This window comes from Drosophila serrata, unplaced genomic scaffold (assembly GCF_035046125.1).
Source record: "Drosophila serrata isolate PLE 108 unplaced genomic scaffold, ASM3504612v1 contig_310, whole genome shotgun sequence".
NCBI classification, from domain to species: Eukaryota; Metazoa; Arthropoda; class Insecta; order Diptera; family Drosophilidae; genus Drosophila; species Drosophila serrata.
This window is the reverse complement of record NW_028257208.1, coordinates 287,701-306,009: the sequence shown is the minus strand read 5'-3', so window position 1 is coordinate 306,009 and position 18,309 is coordinate 287,701. Positions and strand designations below refer to the sequence as shown.

The window sequence follows — 18,309 nt, the reverse complement described above, 5'->3', positions numbered from 1 at the left end:
GATTCCTCCGGATTCCGACTGGCCTCACTAAATCGCCTGGCCGACACCAAGTCCAATGCCGCCAAGGCCAAGCTGACATGGATCCATGTGCAGCACTGGCGATCAGCTGACATGGAGCCATGTGCAGCATTGACGACTAGCTGACATGGAGCCATGTGCAGCATTGACGATAAGCTGATGACATAAAACGCAGCTTTGACTATCGATTGCTGGCATGCAACCATACGCATCTTAGACTATCGATTGCTGGCATTGAACCATGTGCAGCTTTGACATCCTATTTTTGGGTTATGGTGAATGCACTCAGGAGCAGCCACAGGATCAGGATGAGCTGGATCAAGTGGTGCCTCTGTGCCTCATGGCAAGCTGGTGACACCCAATAGTGCCCTGCCGCCCGTCTCGCCATTGGGCAACATTAGCATCCCAGGGAACTATCAGAATGGAAATCAGCAGCAACATCAACACCCTCAAGCTGAACACGCGCGTCGTTGGCCTTTCGGTCACCCTATCACCGGCAGCCATCGAGCTGGATTCAGTGGGCAGGCCGTTGCGTCGAGGGTATGTGCCCGTCGAGCAGAAGATCCAGCAGGAGCTGCAGGACCTCAAGGCGCTGAAGCACCTGAGCAAGATTAACAGGCACAACATACTGAAGGCTTCGCTGGACAAGCTCAGCACAGGCGAAGAGGCCGATGCGGACGAGGATGACGATGAGGACTCTGAGGTGGAGCACTGCTATGGACCCGGAAACCTGCGCAATGTCTAGTCCACCCAGGAGTTGGATAGAAATGGGCAAGTGTTAGATAACCTACTAAAGGAAGTTTGATTCTCATTGAATTTTCATTCTTACCAACAGCATCGAGCCGGAGAACGTACACAAGCCCGCTGGCAATCGCAGTCTGAATGCAGCCGCCTCCATAGCCAATGGAGCCAGCAATGGCAGCATTAATGGGATGTGGCCGGCCATGACGCTGGACCAGCTCTGTGATCTGACGCACAAGGAGGCGTCCTTATCGCGAGGCCTCATTTTCCAGTGGGAAAGCCCGATCAAGAGGAATGCCGAGAACGGGACGGGCCTCTAGCGTGAACAGCGCCAAGGAGAAGAGCCTCGATGACCAGCATTCTAATTACTCGGGCTTCGCGGCCTCCTCGCAGAGCAACAACAACCTCCAGTCCAAGCAGCAGCAGCAGCAGCAGCCGCTCAAGCTGACCGTGGTCACCCGCCAGGAGCAGCGTTACATTGGACCCAACTGCCTCAACATGACACCGGAGCCGCCGCAGCAGAAGCTCATTACCAGAACCATTTCCACTCCGCAGCTAAGCGGCCTCGGCAGTGCCTCTACCAAGGGCGTGATACAGCGGTTTATGGCCTCCCATGGCAAGCTGGTGACACCCAAAAGTCCTCTACCGCCCGTCTCGCCATTGGGCAACATCAGCATCCCAGGGAACTATCAGAATGGAAATCAGCAGCAACAACAACACCAACAGCAACACCCTCAAGCAGAACACGCGCGTCGTTGGCCTTCCTGGAGAACGGCAACTCGGCAACGGGCATTACCACGGTCACCCTATCACCGGCAGCCATTGAGCCGGAATCGGAGGGCAGGCCGTTGTTCCAAGAGTATGTGCCCGTCGAGAAGAATATCCAGCAGGAGCTGCAGGACCTGAAGCCGCTGAAGCGCCAGCGCAAGATTAACAGGCACAACACACTGAAGGCTTCGCTGGACAAGCTGTGAGTACACGTCAAGGCTTTTAAGGATCCTCTTATCTTACGTTTTTTCGTTTCCAGCCAGCTGAGCACAGACGACGAGGCCGATGCGGACGACGAAGACTATGAGGACTCTGAGGTGGACTGCTATGGACCCGGAAAACTGGGCAATGTCCAGTCCACCCAGGAGTTGGATAGAAGAGATTCTGGTCACTGCACGGATCACTGGCTGCTGATCAATCGCGTAGTCCATCTGGTTGTGATGCAGGTGGAGCAGCGACCAGCGGGCCGCAAGTTCACCCTTTCACGGTTCTGATGCGTCTTCCCGGCAAATCGATGTAGGCAATCTGGTGCGTCTGCTGGTCAAGGAGGAGCAACTTACGCAGGCACGCAAGCGTGCTGATGAGCTGGAACGTAAGAACTTTGATGGGAGCCAATGTCCCAGATGGGCTCGGAACTGCACCATTTTGATCAGCAAGCTGAAGATGAATGACATGGAGATATCAAAGTAGGAGTTGCTTCAGTCACCTCTTGATTCCAAATACTAATCTCTTCTCATCTAGGGCGATTCTTTTGATGGACAGCAACGAGCAGCTGGCACTCGACATGGTCAAGCAGCTGCTAAAGTTCACGCCCTCGGCGGAGGATGAGCATAGCGAGGATATTTAGTCACTAGCCCGCGCCGATTGCTCCCTTTACGAAGTACCAAAGTGGGTTTTAAATACCACAGGCAACATGATTCCTCCGGATTCCGACTGGCCTCACTAAATCGCCTGGCCGACACCAAGTCCAATGCCGCCAAGGCCAAGCTGACATGGATCCATGTGCAGCACTGGCGATCAGCTGACATGGAGCCATGTGCAGCATTGACGACTAGCTGACATGGAGCCATGTGCAGCATTGACGATAAGCTGATGACATAAAACGCAGCTTTGACTATCGATTGCTGGCATGCAACCATACGCATCTTAGACTATCGATTGCTGGCATTGAACCATGTGCAGCTTTGACATCCTATTTTTGGGTTATGGTGAATGCACTCAGGAGCAGCCACAGGATCAGGATGAGCTGGATCAAGTGGTGCCTCTGTGCCTCATGGCAAGCTGGTGACACCCAATAGTGCCCTGCCGCCCGTCTCGCCATTGGGCAACATTAGCATCCCAGGGAACTATCAGAATGGAAATCAGCAGCAACATCAACACCCTCAAGCTGAACACGCGCGTCGTTGTCCTTTCGGTCACCCTATCACCGGCAGCCATCGAGCTGGATTCAGTGGGCAGGCCGTTGCGTCGAGGGTATGTGCCCGTCGAGCAGAAGATCCAGCAGGAGCTGCAGGACCTCAAGGCGCTGAAGCGCCTGAGCAAGATTAACAGGCACAACATACTGAAGGCTTCGCTGGACAAGCTCAGCACAGGCGAAGAGGCCGATGCGGACGAGGATGACGATGAGGACTCTGAGGTGGACCACTGCTATGGACCCGGAAACCTGCGCAATGTCTAGTCCACCCAGGAGTTGGATAGAAATGGGCAAGTGTTAGATAACCTACTAAAGGAAGTTTGATTCTCATTGAATTTTCATTCTTACCAACAGCATCGAGCCGGAGAACGTACACAAGCCCGCTGGCAATCGCAGTCTGAATGCAGCCGCCTCCATAGCCAATGGAGCCAGCAATGGCAGCATTAATGGGATGTGGCCGGCCATGACGCTGGACCAGCTCTGTGATCTGACGCACAAGGAGGCGTCCTTATCGCGAGGCCTCATTTTCCAGTGGGAAAGCCCGATCAAGAGGAATGCCGAGAACGGGACGGGCCTCTAGCGTGAACAGCGCCAAGGAGAAGAGCCTCGATGACCAGCATTCTAATTACTCGGGCTTCGCGGCCTCCTCGCAGAGCAACAACAACCTCCAGTCCAAGCAGCAGCAGCAGCAGCAGCCGCTCAAGCTGACCGTGGTCACCCGCCAGGAGCAGCGTTACATTGGACCCAACTGCCTCAACATGACACCGGAGCCGCCGCAGCAGAAGCTCATTACCAGAACCATTTCCACTCCGCAGCTAAGCGGCCTCGGCAGTGCCTCTACCAAGGGCGTGATACAGCGGTTTATGGCCTCCCATGGCAAGCTGGTGACACCCAAAAGTCCTCTACCGCCCGTCTCGCCATTGGGCAACATCAGCATCCCAGGGAACTATCAGAATGGAAATCAGCAGCAACAACAACACCAACAGCAACACCCTCAAGCAGAACACGCGCGTCGTTGGCCTTCCTGGAGAACGGCAACTCGGCAACGGGCATTACCACGGTCACCCTATCACCGGCAGCCATTGAGCCGGAATCGGCGGGCAGGCCGTTGTTCCAAGAGTATGTGCCCGTCGAGAAGAATATCCAGCAGGAGCTGCAGGACCTGAAGCCGCTGAAGCGCCAGCGCAAGATTAACAGGCACAACACACTGAAGGCTTCGCTGGACAAGCTGTGAGTACACGTCAAGGCTTTTAAGGATCCTCTTATCTTACGTTTTTTCGTTTCCAGCCAGCTGAGCACAGACGACGAGGCCGATGCGGACGACGAAGACTATGAGGACTCTGAGGTGGACTGCTATGGACCCGGAAAACTGGGCAATGTCCAGTCCACCCAGGAGTTGGATAGAAGAGATTCTGGTCACTGCACGGATCACTGGCTGCTGATCAATCGCGTAGTCCATCTGGTTGTGATGCAGGTGGAGCAGCGACCAGCGGGCCGCAAGTTCACCCTTTCACGGTTCTGATGCGTCTTCCCGGCAAATCGATGTAGGCAATCTGGTGCGTCTGCTGGTCAAGGAGGAGCAACTTACGCAGGCACGCAAGCGTGCTGATGAGCTGGAACGTAAGAACTTTGATGGGAGCCAATGTCCCAGATGGGCTCGGAACTGCACCATTTTGATCAGCAAGCTGAAGATGAATGACATGGAGATATCAAAGTAGGAGTTGCTTCAGTCACCTCTTGATTCCAAATACTAATCTCTTCTCATCTAGGGCGATTCTTTTGATGGACAGCAACGAGCAGCTGGCACTCGACATGGTCAAGCAGCTGCTAAAGTTCACGCCCTCGGCGGAGGATGAGCATAGCGAGGATATTTAGTCACTAGCCCGCGCCGATTGCTCCCTTTACGAAGTACCAAAGTGGGTTTTAAATACCACAGGCAACATGATTCCTCCGGATTCCGACTGGCCTCACTAAATCGCCTGGCCGACACCAAGTCCAATGCCGCCAAGGCCAAGCTGACATGGATCCATGTGCAGCACTGGCGATCAGCTGACATGGAGCCATGTGCAGCATTGACGACTAGCTGACATGGAGCCATGTGCAGCATTGACGATAAGCTGATGACATAAAACGCAGCTTTGACTATCGATTGCTGGCATGCAACCATACGCATCTTAGACTATCGATTGCTGGCATTGAACCATGTGCAGCTTTGACATCCTATTTTTGGGTTATGGTGAATGCACTCAGGAGCAGCCACAGGATCAGGATGAGCTGGATCAAGTGGTGCCTCTGTGCCTCATGGCAAGCTGGTGACACCCAATAGTGCCCTGCCGCCCGTCTCGCCATTGGGCAACATTAGCATCCCAGGGAACTATCAGAATGGAAATCAGCAGCAACATCAACACCCTCAAGCTGAACACGCGCGTCGTTGGCCTTTCGGTCACCCTATCACCGGCAGCCATCGAGCTGGATTCAGTGGGCAGGCCGTTGCGTCGAGGGTATGTGCCCGTCGAGCAGAAGATCCAGCAGGAGCTGCAGGACCTCAAGGCGCTGAAGCGCCTGAGCAAGATTAACAGGCACAACATACTGAAGGCTTCGCTGGACAAGCTCAGCACAGGCGAAGAGGCCGATGCGGACGAGGATGACGATGAGGACTCTGAGGTGGACCACTGCTATGGACCCGGAAACCTGCGCAATGTCTAGTCCACCCAGGAGTTGGATAGAAATGGGCAAGTGTTAGATAACCTACTAAAGGAAGTTTGATTCTCATTGAATTTTCATTCTTACCAACAGCATCGAGCCGGAGAACGTACACAAGCCCGCTGGCAATCGCAGTCTGAATGCAGCCGCCTCCATAGCCAATGGAGCCAGCAATGGCAGCATTAATGGGATGTGGCCGGCCATGACGCTGGACCAGCTCTGTGATCTGACGCACAAGGAGGCGTCCTTATCGCGAGGCCTCATTTTCCAGTGGGAAAGCCCGATCAAGAGGAATGCCGAGAACGGGACGGGCCTCTAGCGTGAACAGCGCCAAGGAGAAGAGCCTCGATGACCAGCATTCTAATTACTCGGGCTTCGCGGCCTCCTCGCAGAGCAACAACAACCTCCAGTCCAAGCAGCAGCAGCAGCAGCAGCCGCTCAAGCTGACCGTGGTCACCCGCCAGGAGCAGCGTTACATTGGACCCAACTGCCTCAACATGACACCGGAGCCGCCGCAGCAGAAGCTCATTACCAGAACCATTTCCACTCCGCAGCTAAGCGGCCTCGGCAGTGCCTCTACCAAGGGCGTGATACAGCGGTTTATGGCCTCCCATGGCAAGCTGGTGACACCCAAAAGTCCTCTACCGCCCGTCTCGCCATTGGGCAACATCAGCATCCCAGGGAACTATCAGAATGGAAATCAGCAGCAACAACAACACCAACAGCAACACCCTCAAGCAGAACACGCGCGTCGTTGGCCTTCCTGGAGAACGGCAACTCGGCAACGGGCATTACCACGGTCACCCTATCACCGGCAGCCATTGAGCCGGAATCGGCGGGCAGGCCGTTGTTCCAAGAGTATGTGCCCGTCGAGAAGAATATCCAGCAGGAGCTGCAGGACCTGAAGCCGCTGAAGCGCCAGCGCAAGATTAACAGGCACAACACACTGAAGGCTTCGCTGGACAAGCTGTGAGTACACGTCAAGGCTTTTAAGGATCCTCTTATCTTACGTTTTTTCGTTTCCAGCCAGCTGAGCACAGACGACGAGGCCGATGCGGACGACGAAGACTATGAGGACTCTGAGGTGGACTGCTATGGACCCGGAAAACTGGGCAATGTCCAGTCCACCCAGGAGTTGGATAGAAATAAGCGAGTGATCGATCGCGTGGTCCTGCAGGTGGAGCAGCGGCCAAGCAGCGATCTTATATCCGGTCAAATGCCGCTGGCTAAAGAAGTGGATTCAGAAGTGCCACGATAACTCAGATCTGTTGGGTCTGCCTCGGCTCCTGGGAGCCGCACGGCTCCTTCTGGTACATCTGTAACCAGTACGATGACGATGAGGCCAAGACAGCTCTTGATGCCCAGGAGAAGTTGCGCTCATCCCTGGCCAGGTGAGTTTTTATACTATTCTAATTTTTGTTGAAAGCTTGTAATACTGTGAAGGAGTCATTCTCGACCCTATAAATATTATATATATATTCTAGATCAGCATCATCAGCCGAGTCGGTCTAGCTAGGGTCAGGGTCAGTTTTAAAACTATCGAAAGAGTTAGATCTTATAATTAATTTAGGCTTTTAACTTTGAGTATTCGTTTGTAGATATCCTCAATACAAATTACTGAATCACTTTAAATTAAAACTAAGTAATGGGATCCATGGCAATAAGGGAATTAATTGAAAAATAAATGCATAGCCTGATCCCTCCTATAGCATCTATATATGTATATGATATAATTGTCATGATTAAGGCTTACCCCAGTGGAGGACATGACATAGTTTACTTCCTTCCATACAATAATATAATTGTCATGATTAAGACTTACCTGAGTGTAGAACACGTCATTGTTTACTTCCTTCCAGTGTAGACTTCGAATCTTGTTGACTTCAATTAGGGTATTATAATATTGATGATCACTGCCTGGTTATCCAAATGTATTCCATTGGCCACGCCATTCTTTTAATCACTATCACTATCGATGTAAACACTAGGTACCCCTAGGACAGACTGAGGTCGCGGCGAACGAAGTGCCTCTATTTATAGTTCCCCAGCCAAGAGAACAGAGAAAGTGAGAGCGAGAGAGTAAGAGATAGGCAGAGAAACATAAAGCGAAGAAGTTAGCTCTGAAGATGCACATTGGGAGTTGGACCTACCGGATACAAAGAGGTAGAGAGAGTAAGAGAAAGGATGCTGATCAAGAATATGTTTACTTAATAAGGGCGTTACTGCGTTCCAAACTTTTGAGTAAAATTATAATACCATGCAAGGGTATAAAATGATCAAATAAAATTTGGATTTTAAGATTCTTGCAGAGGAAAATATAATTTTAATCAGTGAAGGAGTCACGCATGCGCGAACGTTTGGAGGAGTTCGCTCAGCATTCGCAGGCGGTGCAGCGCGTGCAGACTGCCGAAATGAAGGCGGAGGATTTGCAGTAATGCGCCAGCAATGGGTGAGTACAGAGTTAAGTCAAGTTAAGGAACGTCACATAAATTAATTTCAATCCTTTGTATCTAGGGCACCGTCTGAAGCGAGCTTGACGAAATCTAGCTGTATAACAACATGGAGTTGGAGTCGATAGACAAATTCTTCTAGGCTTACCAAAAGAATGCGGTATCGGTGAGTGTCTAGAAGAGATTCCAATGAAAGATGTTCCCTTATTTAATGCTCTATTCTCTTTTCACAGGCCACCGATGGCTCCTATAAGGTTCTGCGTGCAACTGGCGGCAAGCTAGCAAAGCAGAAGATGCACTCATTGATCGATGGGCCCAGAACTGCACCATCCTGGTCAGCCATTTGCCTATTCCCACATGCTCTCTCTGCTGCCCTGTGAGTACTCCCGGAGTGTCCTTATCCTAAGCTAAGCTAATTTTAACCCTTTTCATGCGCAGATTCTGGTCACTGCACGGATCACTGGCTGCTGATCAATCGCGTAGTCCATCTGGTTGTGATGCAGGTGGAGCAGCGACCAGCGGGCCGCAAGTTCACCCTTTCACGGTTCTGATGCGTCTTCCCGGCAAATCGATGTAGGCAATCTGGTGCGTCTGCTGGTCAAGGAGGAGCAACTTACGCAGGCACGCAAGCGTGCTGATGAGCTGGAACGTGAGAACTTTGATGGGAGCCAATGTCCCAGATGGGCTCGGAACTGCACCATCTTGATCAGCAAGCTGAAGATGAATGACATGGAGATATCAAAGTAGGAGTTGCTTCAGTCACCTCTTGATTCCAAATACTAATCTCTTCTCATCTAGGGCGATTCTTTTGATGGACAGCAACGAGCAGCTGGCACTCGACATGGTCAAGCAGCTGCTAAAGTTCACGCCCTCGGCGGAGGATGAGCATAGCGAGGATATTTAGTCACTAGCCCGCGCCGATTGCTCCCTTTACGAAGTATCAAAGTGGGTTTTAAATACCACAGGCAACATGATTCCTCCGGATTCCGACTGGCCTCATTAAATCGCCTGGCCGACACAAAGTCCAGTGCCGCCAAGGCCAAGCTGACATGGATCCATGTGCAGCATTGACGATCAGCTGACATGGAGCCATGTGCAGCATTGACGATAAGCTGATGACATAAAACGCAGCTTTGACTATCGATTGCTGGCATGCAACCATACGCATCTTAGACTATCGATTGCTGGCATTAAACCATGTGCAGCTTTGACATCCTAATTTTGGGTTATGGTGAATGCACTCAGGAGCAGCCACAGGATCAGGATGAGCTGGATCAAGTGGTGCCTCTACCAAGGTCGTGATGCAGCTGTTTATGGCCTCCCATGGCAAGCTGGTGACACCCAATAGTGCCCTGCCGCCCGTCCCGCCACTGGGCAACATTAGCATCCCAGGGAACTATCAGAATGGAAATCAGCAGCAACATCAACACCCTCAAGCTGAACACGCGCGTCGTTGGCCTTTCGGTCACCCTATCACCGGCAGCCATCGAGCTGGATTCAGTGGGCAGGCCGTTGCGTCGAGGGTATGTGCCTGTCGAGCAGAAGATCCAGCAGGAGCTGCAGGACCTCAAGGCGCTGAAGCGCCTGAGCAAGATTAACAGGCACAACATACTGAAGGCTTCGCTGGACAAGCTCAGCACAGGCGAAGAGGCCGATGCCGAGGCGAGGATGACGATGAGGACTCTGAGGTGGAGCACTGCTATGGACCCGGAAACCTGCGCAATGTCCAGTCCACCCAGGAGTTGGATAGAAATGGGCAAGTGTTAGATAACCTACTAAAGGAAGTTTGATTCTCATTGAATTTTCATTCTTACCAACAGCATCGAGCCGGAAAACGTACACAAGCCCGCTGGCAATCGCAGTCTGAATGCAGCCGCCTCCATAGCCAATGGAGCCAGCAATGGCAGCATTAATGGGATGTGGCCGGCCATGACGCTGGACCAGCTCTGTGATCTGACGCCCAAGGAGGCGTCCTTATCGCGAGGCCTCATTTTCCAGTGGGAAAGCCCGATCAAGAGGAATGCCGAGAACGGGAGGGGCCTCTAGCGTGAACAGCGCCAAGGAGAAGAGCCTCGATGACCAGCATTCTAATTACTCGGGCTTCGCGGCCTCCTCGCAGAGCAACAACAACCTCCAGTCCAAGCAGCAGCAGCAGCAGCAGCAGCAGCCGCTCAAGCTGACCGTGGTCACCCGCCAGGAGCAGCGTTACATTGGACCCAACTGCCTCAACATGACACCGGAGCCGCCGCAGCAGAAGCTCATTACCAGAACCATTTCCACTCCGCAGCTAAGCGGCCTCGGCAGTGCCTCTACCAAGGGCGTGATACAGCGGTTTATGGCCTCCCATGGCAAGCTGGTAACACCCAAAAGTCCTCTACCGCCCGTCTCGCCATTGGGCAACATCAGCATCCCAGGGAACTATCAGAATGGAAATCAGCAGCAACAACAACACCCTCAAGCAGAACACGCGCGTCGTTGGCCTTCCTGGAGAACGGCAACTCGACAACGGGCATTACCACGGTCACCCTATCACCGGCAGCCATTGAGCCGGAATCGGAGGGCAGGCCGTTGTTCCAAGAGTATGTGCCCGTCGAGCAGAAGATCCAGCAGGAGCTGCAGGACCTCAAGGCGCTGAAGCGCCTGAGCAAGATTAACAGGCACAACATACTGAAGGCTTCGCTGGACAAGCTCAGCACAGGCGAAGAGGCCGATGCCGAGGCGAGGATGACGATGAGGACTCTGAGGTGGAGCACTGCTATGGACCCGGAAACCTGCGCAATGTCCAGTCCACCCAGGAGTTGGATAGAAATGGGCAAGTGTTAGATAACCTACTAAAGGAAGTTTGATTCTCATTGAATTTTCATTCTTACCAACAGCATCGAGCCGGAGAACGTACACAAGCCCGCTGGCAATCGCAGCCTGAATGCAGCTGCCTCCATAGCCAATGGCAGCATTAATGGGATGGGTCCGACCATGTCGCTGGCCCAGCTCTGTGATCTGACGCCCAAGGAGGCGTTCTTATCGCGAGGCCTCATTGCCCTGTGGGAAAGTCTGATCAAGAAGAATGCCGAGAACGGGACGGTTATTGTGGTGGTCAAGGAGGACGAACGGAAAGGGTAGCAGAAGCTCTTTATCAACGAATTAATTTAAACCACTAAAAAATGTGAAATAAACATACATATTCATTATATTTTTTGTTTTAATTTAAAACTTTTGCAAAAGCGTTGTTCATTGTTGTTATTGTAGGCAAAACCCAGCATTCAATTTGGTTAGTTGCTGTAGGCGTCTGCACTAAAATTAATCTGCTTTCTGCGGTTTCTGTTCGCCTGGTATTTCAAGTCGAGAATTAGATGACCAAATTCAAATCTTCGATCGGTACAAATCCATCTAATTCTCGACCTGAAATACCAGGCGAACAGAAACCGCAGAAAGCGGATTAACTTTAGTGCAAAAGCTTCAAATTAGAGTTGTACCTTTAGCTATATTGTAGCAGAGCTTTAAATCTAGCTAGAAAAAAGCTAGTCTGCCAACGTTACATTTGAAGCTTTTTGTAGAGTGACCAGTTTATTTTTCACAAGCTTTTTGTAGTATGACCAGCTCATGTTTCACCATTTTAAACTCGTTATCGTACAAAAGTATTCTGATTTTGTGCTATCGTTTTCGGTGTATATCGATATATGTCAATCAGCTGTTCTGTCAGGAACGGGACTGTAAATTTAAATGGTTAATTTTATATATAAACACGTAGGAAAAGAGTGCCGACCGATGGATTGTTACTTGCGCAACGTAAGTCCACAGGACGTCTGCGTGGACAGCTCGGCAGCGCTCGAACTCGCGCAATTGGATTTCCAGGTCGATGTAACCGCGAACGAGCTTGGCCAGGCCAAGGGCCTTGCGGGCCCGCTGCAGCTCCTTGTAGCGGATCTGGGCGTAGAGCAGCCACAGCTTACTGAATGTGAACTGCCGTATTTGTAGATGATGCGCGCTCGGTCATTCTCCTTCTGGCCTTCCTCGAAGCGCCTCCTGTAGGATCTGCTGAGTGGCGTTGGCAAGCGCCTGCTGCTGTTGGGCCTGCGTCTGGGATTGGACCACTTGCTGCTCCTGCTGCTGTTCACTCTGTTGCGGTGGCGCAGGTACGCATTTTGGCCTTCAGCATGCTCGGGTTCTGGGCAGTTGCGTGGACACCGAGCTGGCCGGACGCACCTGGGTGCCACTGTGGGGCAGGATTGGGGCTCCAGGGCATTGCAGAGCCGCTGATGTGAGTTGTTGCTGCTGCTGCAACCGAGCAGTGGCTACCGCCAACTGCTGCTTCTGCTTCTGCTCTTGCTGCTGCTGCTGCTTCGGGACTGCAGGACTGCAGTCCAGCCGTTGCGAGCCCGCTGCAGCTCCTTGTAGCGGATCTCGGACTGGGCGTAGAGCAGCCACAGCTTGCTGAATGTGAACTGCTTGTGCGGTATCAGCTCCAGGCAGGTTTTAAATATCTGGCGCGTGCGCTCCGTATCTTCAGCCTCCAGCTCCTTGTACAGCGCATAATTGATTTACAGATAGATGTAGCGCAGCCAGAAGTTCTTCTCGTTCGACGGATCTGGTCGCGCTCGCCCTCTGCCTCACCTCCGGCGCAGGTAGTCAATTTTTGGCCACCTCCTGTCGTACTGGTACTTGCGCTCGGAAACGATCACGTCCTCGATGTCAGCCCGATCGCCGCACTTCTCTTGTATGGTGTAGGCCTTAAATAGCTTCTGGGTTCGGTCCTTGGACAGGTGGTCCAGCGAATATTTGTAGATGATGCGCGCCCGGTCGGGCTCCTTCTGGCCCTCCTTGAAGCAGGCAAATGCAATGAACCGTCGCTTCTGGATGTACTCGCCGCCGAAGAACACCGCCCGTTTGAAGACACATCGCCCGCTTGAAGACACACCGCGCGCCATGAATGAAGCCGTCGGACTCCTCGAACTTGGCAAACTTTATCCAGTTCTTAACGTCGGGATGCACGTAGACGAAGCGCTCGTAGAATTCACGTACGTCTGGCAGGCCTGCTGCTCTGGCTGCTGCTTCATCCAGCGCTCAAATACCTGCCGCGCCCTGGTCAGGTTCTCCAGCACCTCCATGTATGTGTACTTGTATCAGAATTGGTTGGTAACGGCGCGATACAAGGTTGCGGGTTTGGTTCACCTGTTTGTTCTTCATCTCCATCTCAGCGTACTTTAGCCAGAGCGTCACGGTTCGGTGTTCGTTGTCAGAGCCCGCTCCCAAATGGAGCGCGTCCGCTGGATCTCCTGCTCCTGCTGCTACGCATCCCACTGCGCATGTTTAATCCAGTGGCTGACGACCATGCTGTTCTTGCGCAGATTATCTCAATTTTTGTAGTGTGGCAGCTTATTTTTCACAAGCTTTTTGTAGTATGGCCAGCTCATGTTTCACCATTTTAGACTCGTTATCGTACAAAAGTATTTTGATTTTGTGCTATCGTTATCGGGGTATATCGATATATGTGAATCAGCTGTTCTTTTAGGAACGGGACTGTAAATTAAAATGGTTAATTTTATAGATAAACACGTAGGAAAAGAGTGCAGACCGATGGATTCTTACTTGCGCAACGTAAGTCCACAGGACGTTTGCGTGGACAGCTCGGCAGCGCTCGAACTCGCGCAATTGGATTTCCAGGTCGATGTAACCGCGAACGAGCTTGGCCAGGCCAAGGGCCTTGCGAGCCCGCTGCAGCTCCTTGTAGCGGATCTCGAACTGGGCGTAGAACAGTCACAGCTTGCTGAATGTGACCTGCCGTATTTGTAGATGATGCGCGCTCGGTCGTTCTTCTTCTGGCCCTCCTCGAAGCGCCTCAGTGCCTTCTCCGTCTGGCAGGGCTTCGCCGGTGGAACTGCTGGCCTCCGCGGATGCACTCACATTGGCTAGTGTTGAGGATTTCGACGTCGCGCTTCTGTCCAATGGGCACAAGGGCGTCTGCAGTTGTTGCTGGATCAGTAGGTTATGTAGTTGCTGCTGCCGTTGCTGGTGGGAGGTGATGAAGGTGTTTAGGACCACCTGTAGGATCTGCTAAGTGGTGTTGGCAAGCGCCTGCTGCTGTTGAGCCTGCGTTTAGCATTGGACCACTTGCTGCTACTGCTGGTGTTCCCTCTGTTGCTGCTGAGCCTGCGCCACCGCCTGCTGTTGGTGGGCGGTCACTTGCTGCTGCTGCTGTTGTAATGATCCAAAGGTAATCTGTTAGCTCGATGATCTGGCCCAAGGGGTCTCAGATTACTCACTTGTTCGGTGCTCCAGGGCATTGCAGAGCCGCTGATGTGAGTTGTTGCTGCTGCTGCAACCGAGCAGTGGCTACCGCCAACTGCTGCTTCCGCTTCTGCTCTTGCTGGTGCTGCTGCTTCGGGGCAAGTGCGTCCAGTTGGGTGCGAGCCTTGGGGGGCGTCTGGGTCACATTGCACTGGATAACATCCGAGGAGACTGCAAAGAGCATTCATAATTAGGACCAGTTGGAAATGATTACTAGTATAGGGTGTCTTACGGTTCTGCTGTCTGCAGGGTTTGCGTAGCCGGTTGCCGGATAAACATGCCCGAGGTTCCGTCTGGCTGGCCCCTCAGGATGATCTGGTTCGAGCCGAAGGACTGCAGTCCAGCCTTTGCGAGCCCGCTGCAGCTCCTTGTAGCGGATCTCGGACTGGGCGTAGAGCAGCCACAGCTAGCTGAATGTGACCTGCCGTATTTGTAGATGATGCGCGCTCGGTCGTTCTTCTTCTGGCCCTCCTCGAAGCGCCTCAGTGGCTTCCCCGTCTGGCAGGGCTTCGCCGGTGGAACTGCTGGCCTCCGCGGATGCACTCACATTGGCTAGTGTTGAGGATTTCGACGTCGCGCTTCTGTCCAATGGGCACAAGGGTGTCCGTCTTCGAAAGCGTCTCCTTGGTGCGCGTGCTGGCACTACTGCCGCCTATGGCACTGGAGGTGGCTAGTCCGGCTGGCGTGGTGGTCGAAGACACCGTAAAGGCCACGCTCTTCTGTTGCAGCTGACCCGCGTTCTGCTGCTCTGGAGTCGTTCCGCCTGAAACAACAATCTGCTGGATGATGTTCTGTTGTTGCTCCCGCTGCTGTTGCTGCTGTGCCTGGGCCTGCGCCTGCACCAGCTGCTGCAGTTGCTGCTGGATCAGTTGGTTATGTAGTTGCTGCTGCCGTTGCTGGTGGGAGGTGATGAAGGTGTTTGGGGCCACCTGTAGGATCTACCGAGTGGCGTTGGCACTTGCTGCTGCTGTTGGGCCTGAGCTGCCACCTGCTGCTGCATCTGGAGGGCAGCGATCTGCTGCTGGAACATTTGCTGCTGCAGATACTGCTCCTTCTGAATTAACTGCAATTGCTGCTGCTGTTGTTGCTGCTGTTTGTCCACTCCCGCTGTGGGTGCGTAATGGGAGTGCCCGTCGTGCTCATCACAACCATTCTGTAATGATACATAGGTAATCAGTTAGCTCGATGATCTGGCCCAAGGTGTCTCAGATTAATTACTTGTTGCCCGCCGAGTTAACCACTTGCTGGAGATTTCCCGTCGCCTGCTGTTGCTGCTGCACGGTGGCCATGTGACCCACCACCTTGTTCTGACCCGCCAACTGGCCATTCCCCGTCTTCAGGGTGGACAAGGCAGGTCGCGCCGGCTCCTGCTTCGTACGCATCTTGCCCTTTAGCAAGGTCGGGTTCTGGGCAGTTGCGTGGAACTCCAGAAACTTCTGGTACAGCACCCGGCAGCGCTCGAACTCGCGCGGACACATGCCGATGGCCAGGCCAAGGGCCTGCAGCTTCTTGTAGCGGATCTCAAACTAGGCGTAGAGCAGCCACAGCTTGCTGAATGTGAACTGCTTGTGCGGTATCTGCTCCAGGCAGGTTTTATATATCTGGCGCGTGTGCTCCGCATCTTCAGCCTCCAGCTCCAGATGAAGCGCCGCCAGAAGTTCTTCTCATTCGACGGCGGCACATTCAAAATGGTCCGCTCGTACGTCTCGAGGATCTGGTCGCGCTGGCCCTCCGCTTCGATGAGGTGCAGGTAGTCGATTTTCGGCCACCTCCTGCTCGTACTGGTACTTGCGCTCGGAAACGATCACGTCCTTGACGCCAGCCCCATCGCCGTACTTCTCGTGTGTGCTGTAGGCCTGAAATAGCTCCGCGGTTCGCTCCTTGGGCAGGTGGGGAGGTCTTTTGCTTTGGCGGCGGCGGCAGGATCTCCAAGTCGCGTTCCTTGGCCTCACAGAGCAGCTGGACCGCCGTTATCTGCACCTCCTCCGGTGCCTTGTTCTTCATCTAATAAAAGCGAAACAAACGATATGATGAAATAGGACTTCATTTCAAGCTGCCCGCCCGCTCCATCCTCCACACTCACCTTGGCCATCTTTTGGGGCCGCACCACAGCTTATGTATTTCCTTGCCTACTCAATAAATTACAAAAAAGAAACTATAATTGAAATTTGCAGCTGAATTTATCGATATACAATTCTTTGTAGTGTCACCAGCTCATCTACACTCGTTTTATACTACATTATGACCATCCACTCTTTGTATATCGAAGTGTGACCAGATCATTTTCCACAAATTGTATCGGTGTATATCGGTATCAGAAAATCAGCTGTTCTTCCGTCAGGAACGGGACCGTAATATTTAATGTTAGTTAATTTCTTATATTAAAACGTAAGAAACGAGTGCCGACCGATGGATTCTAACTTGCGCAACGTAAGTCCCAAACGATTCGAGCACCCGCAGTGTCACTCATTAGCTATTCCTCTCCAGTTCAAGGATTTTCTCACATTATACAACAAAGTGACTGAAATGTGCTTCAGCCGGTGCGTCGATAATCTCAACGACCGCAACCTGGCCAGCCATGAGGTAAGTAGCCCTGTCCAAGTTTGGCACTCGCTCTGAGTATTTATACAATGCTCCACCGCTAGGACGTCTGCGTGGACAGATGCGTTACAAAGTTCGCCCGCTTCAACCAGAATATGATGAACTTCTATGTGGAGGTGCAGACAACCATAAATGCCAAGCGCATGGAGGAAGTAGAGGAGAAAGCCAGGGTAGCCGCACAGCAGCAGAAGGAAGAGCGCCACAAGGAGGAGCAGAGGCTGAAGGAATTGGCCGCCACCGCGGTGCTGACACCTGTTTCGCCGACTGCCCCAGGCAACCTGTCCATTTAGCAGCAGGCAACGGAGTGGTACGCCACGCCGCAACTGCTGTTCTCGATCCTCGATAGCTAAACGCAGACTCCACTGTCCTATACAAACATCTCCGTTTCCACGATTCAAACTTCACGGGCAGCCATTGCATTTAAAACAACCCGTAGTTCACAGAATGCCGCGCATATGCCTCCTTGCGCTCATCGGCCTTCCAGGGGCCGGCAAGTCTACACTATGCGCCTGGCTGCTCGGTCAGGAGCCTGCCCTGCCAGGTCGCCACCTTGTCCACCTATGCTACGACGACTTCCTTGACGTTGGACCCACTTCCTCCGAGCTGCCGTACAAGGAGCAGCGTGCGCTTATCTTTAAACTTCTAAAACAAATTGTTGCTGCTATTCGGAAAGGCGCCGCTTGGCCTAGTCAAGTCCGGCGCACAACTGGCGGCACCACCGAGTCCAGTGGAGACTATCTTATCCTGTGCGACGACAACTTCTACTACCGCAGCATGCGCTACAAGCTGCACCAGCTGAGCCGCGATGAGGGATGCGTCTTTGGCCAGATTTACATCGCCAGTTCCCTGGACTTTTGCCTGCAAGCTAACGCGAGGCGGAGCGGCGACGGTCGCATACCCGATGATGTGGTGCGAGAAATGCACGATAGGATGGAGGCGCCGGGATCGGAGGCCTGGGAAAGTAACAGCCTGACAGTGACCAACGCAGATCCCGAAGTCGTGGGCTGTGTGATACTTAACTTTTTAAATTCCCTTAATGTCAAGCCGGTTGTAGAACAGTCATCAAAAACTGGGCAGCATCCGCAGCAGGTACAATCCTTGGTGCACAGTCTGGATCTGTTGTTGCGGGGGCGCATTAAGACACTTCTGCAAGGACTAACTCAGTCGGCGGACAAGCGGACGGTGAGCGGGAGACTAAACGAGGAACGGAAGCGGATACTGGAACGATTTCGGAGAAATGCGGGCGGGGGCCAGCAGGCGGACCTAAACTACTACGTAGAATTGTTAAACTAGAGTAAGACTTAAATATAAATTTGTTACTTGACCGGA

At 52.8% G+C, this 18,309-nt stretch overlaps 3 protein-coding genes and 2 pseudogenes across 8 annotated transcripts; 3 read left to right on the top strand and 2 right to left on the bottom strand.

Moving 5' to 3' along the window:
* The first annotated feature begins 8,530 nt into the window (after positions 1 to 8,530).
* On the top strand, positions 8,531 to 11,282 carry LOC110180174 (uncharacterized; annotated as a pseudogene). The gene is made up of 3 exons (XR_015272716.1): positions 8,531 to 8,837; positions 8,893 to 10,906; positions 10,971 to 11,282. The product of XR_015272716.1 is annotated as an uncharacterized LOC110180174 (transcript).
* Positions 11,257 to 13,961, bottom strand: LOC147642982 (protein crooked neck pseudogene; annotated as a pseudogene). Of its 4 annotated transcripts, none has more exons than XR_015272719.1 (3): positions 13,681 to 13,858; positions 11,858 to 13,611; positions 11,257 to 11,802 (listed from the first exon to the last, which is right to left on the bottom strand). The product of XR_015272719.1 is annotated as a protein crooked neck pseudogene, transcript variant X2 (transcript). The 4 variants fall into 4 exon arrangements; XR_015272721.1 differs by having other exon boundaries at positions 13,667 to 13,761; XR_015272718.1 differs by having other exon boundaries at positions 11,257 to 13,611; positions 13,681 to 13,961.
* A 1,298-nt stretch (positions 13,962 to 15,259) lies between these two features.
* LOC110180110 (polyhomeotic-proximal chromatin protein-like) lies at positions 15,260 to 16,634 on the bottom strand. The gene is made up of 3 exons (XM_020947744.2): positions 16,463 to 16,634; positions 15,598 to 16,383; positions 15,260 to 15,532 (listed from the first exon to the last, which is right to left on the bottom strand). The coding sequence occupies exons 2-3, from the start codon at positions 15,855 to 15,857 to the stop codon at positions 15,439 to 15,441; spliced, it is 354 nt and encodes a 117-aa protein (XP_020803403.2). The 5' UTR covers positions 15,858 to 16,383; positions 16,463 to 16,634; the 3' UTR covers positions 15,260 to 15,438.
* On the top strand, positions 16,616 to 18,309 carry Tim9b (Translocase of inner membrane 9b). Its single transcript, XM_020947746.2, has 3 exons — positions 16,616 to 16,809; positions 16,867 to 16,962; positions 17,025 to 18,309. The coding sequence occupies exons 1-3, from the start codon at positions 16,789 to 16,791 to the stop codon at positions 17,268 to 17,270; spliced, it is 363 nt and encodes a 120-aa protein (XP_020803405.1). The 5' UTR covers positions 16,616 to 16,788; the 3' UTR covers positions 17,271 to 18,309.
* Pstk (Phosphoseryl tRNA kinase) lies at positions 17,425 to 18,309 on the top strand. Its single transcript, XM_020947739.2, has one exon. The coding sequence runs from the start codon at positions 17,425 to 17,427 to the stop codon at positions 18,271 to 18,273; it is 849 nt and encodes a 282-aa protein (XP_020803398.1). The 3' UTR covers positions 18,274 to 18,309.

What these genes read in the sequence shown, in the direction of transcription:
- Tim9b (XM_020947746.2), top strand. Translation starts at nt 16,789, where the DNA reads ATGGATTCTAACTTGCGCAAC. An exon ending in TGGATTCTAACTTGCGCAAC is followed by an intron (nt 16,810 to 16,866) that starts GTAAGTCCCAAA and finishes ATTCCTCTCCAG; the next exon opens with TTCAAGGATTTTCTCACATT. An exon ending in GCAACCTGGCCAGCCATGAG is followed by an intron (nt 16,963 to 17,024) that starts GTAAGTAGCCCT and finishes CTCCACCGCTAG; the next exon opens with GACGTCTGCGTGGACAGATG.
- LOC110180110 (XM_020947744.2), bottom strand. Translation starts at nt 15,857, where the DNA reads ATGTGTCCGCGCGAGTTCGAGCGCTGCCGGGTGCTGTACCAGAAGTTT. An exon ending in GTTAACTCGGCGGGCAACAA is followed by an intron (nt 15,533 to 15,597) that starts GTAATTAATCTG and finishes GTATCATTACAG; the next exon opens with AATGGTTGTGATGAGCACGA.
- Pstk (XM_020947739.2), top strand. Translation starts at nt 17,425, where the DNA reads ATGCCGCGCATATGCCTCCTTGCGCTCATCGGCCTTCCAGGGGCCGGC.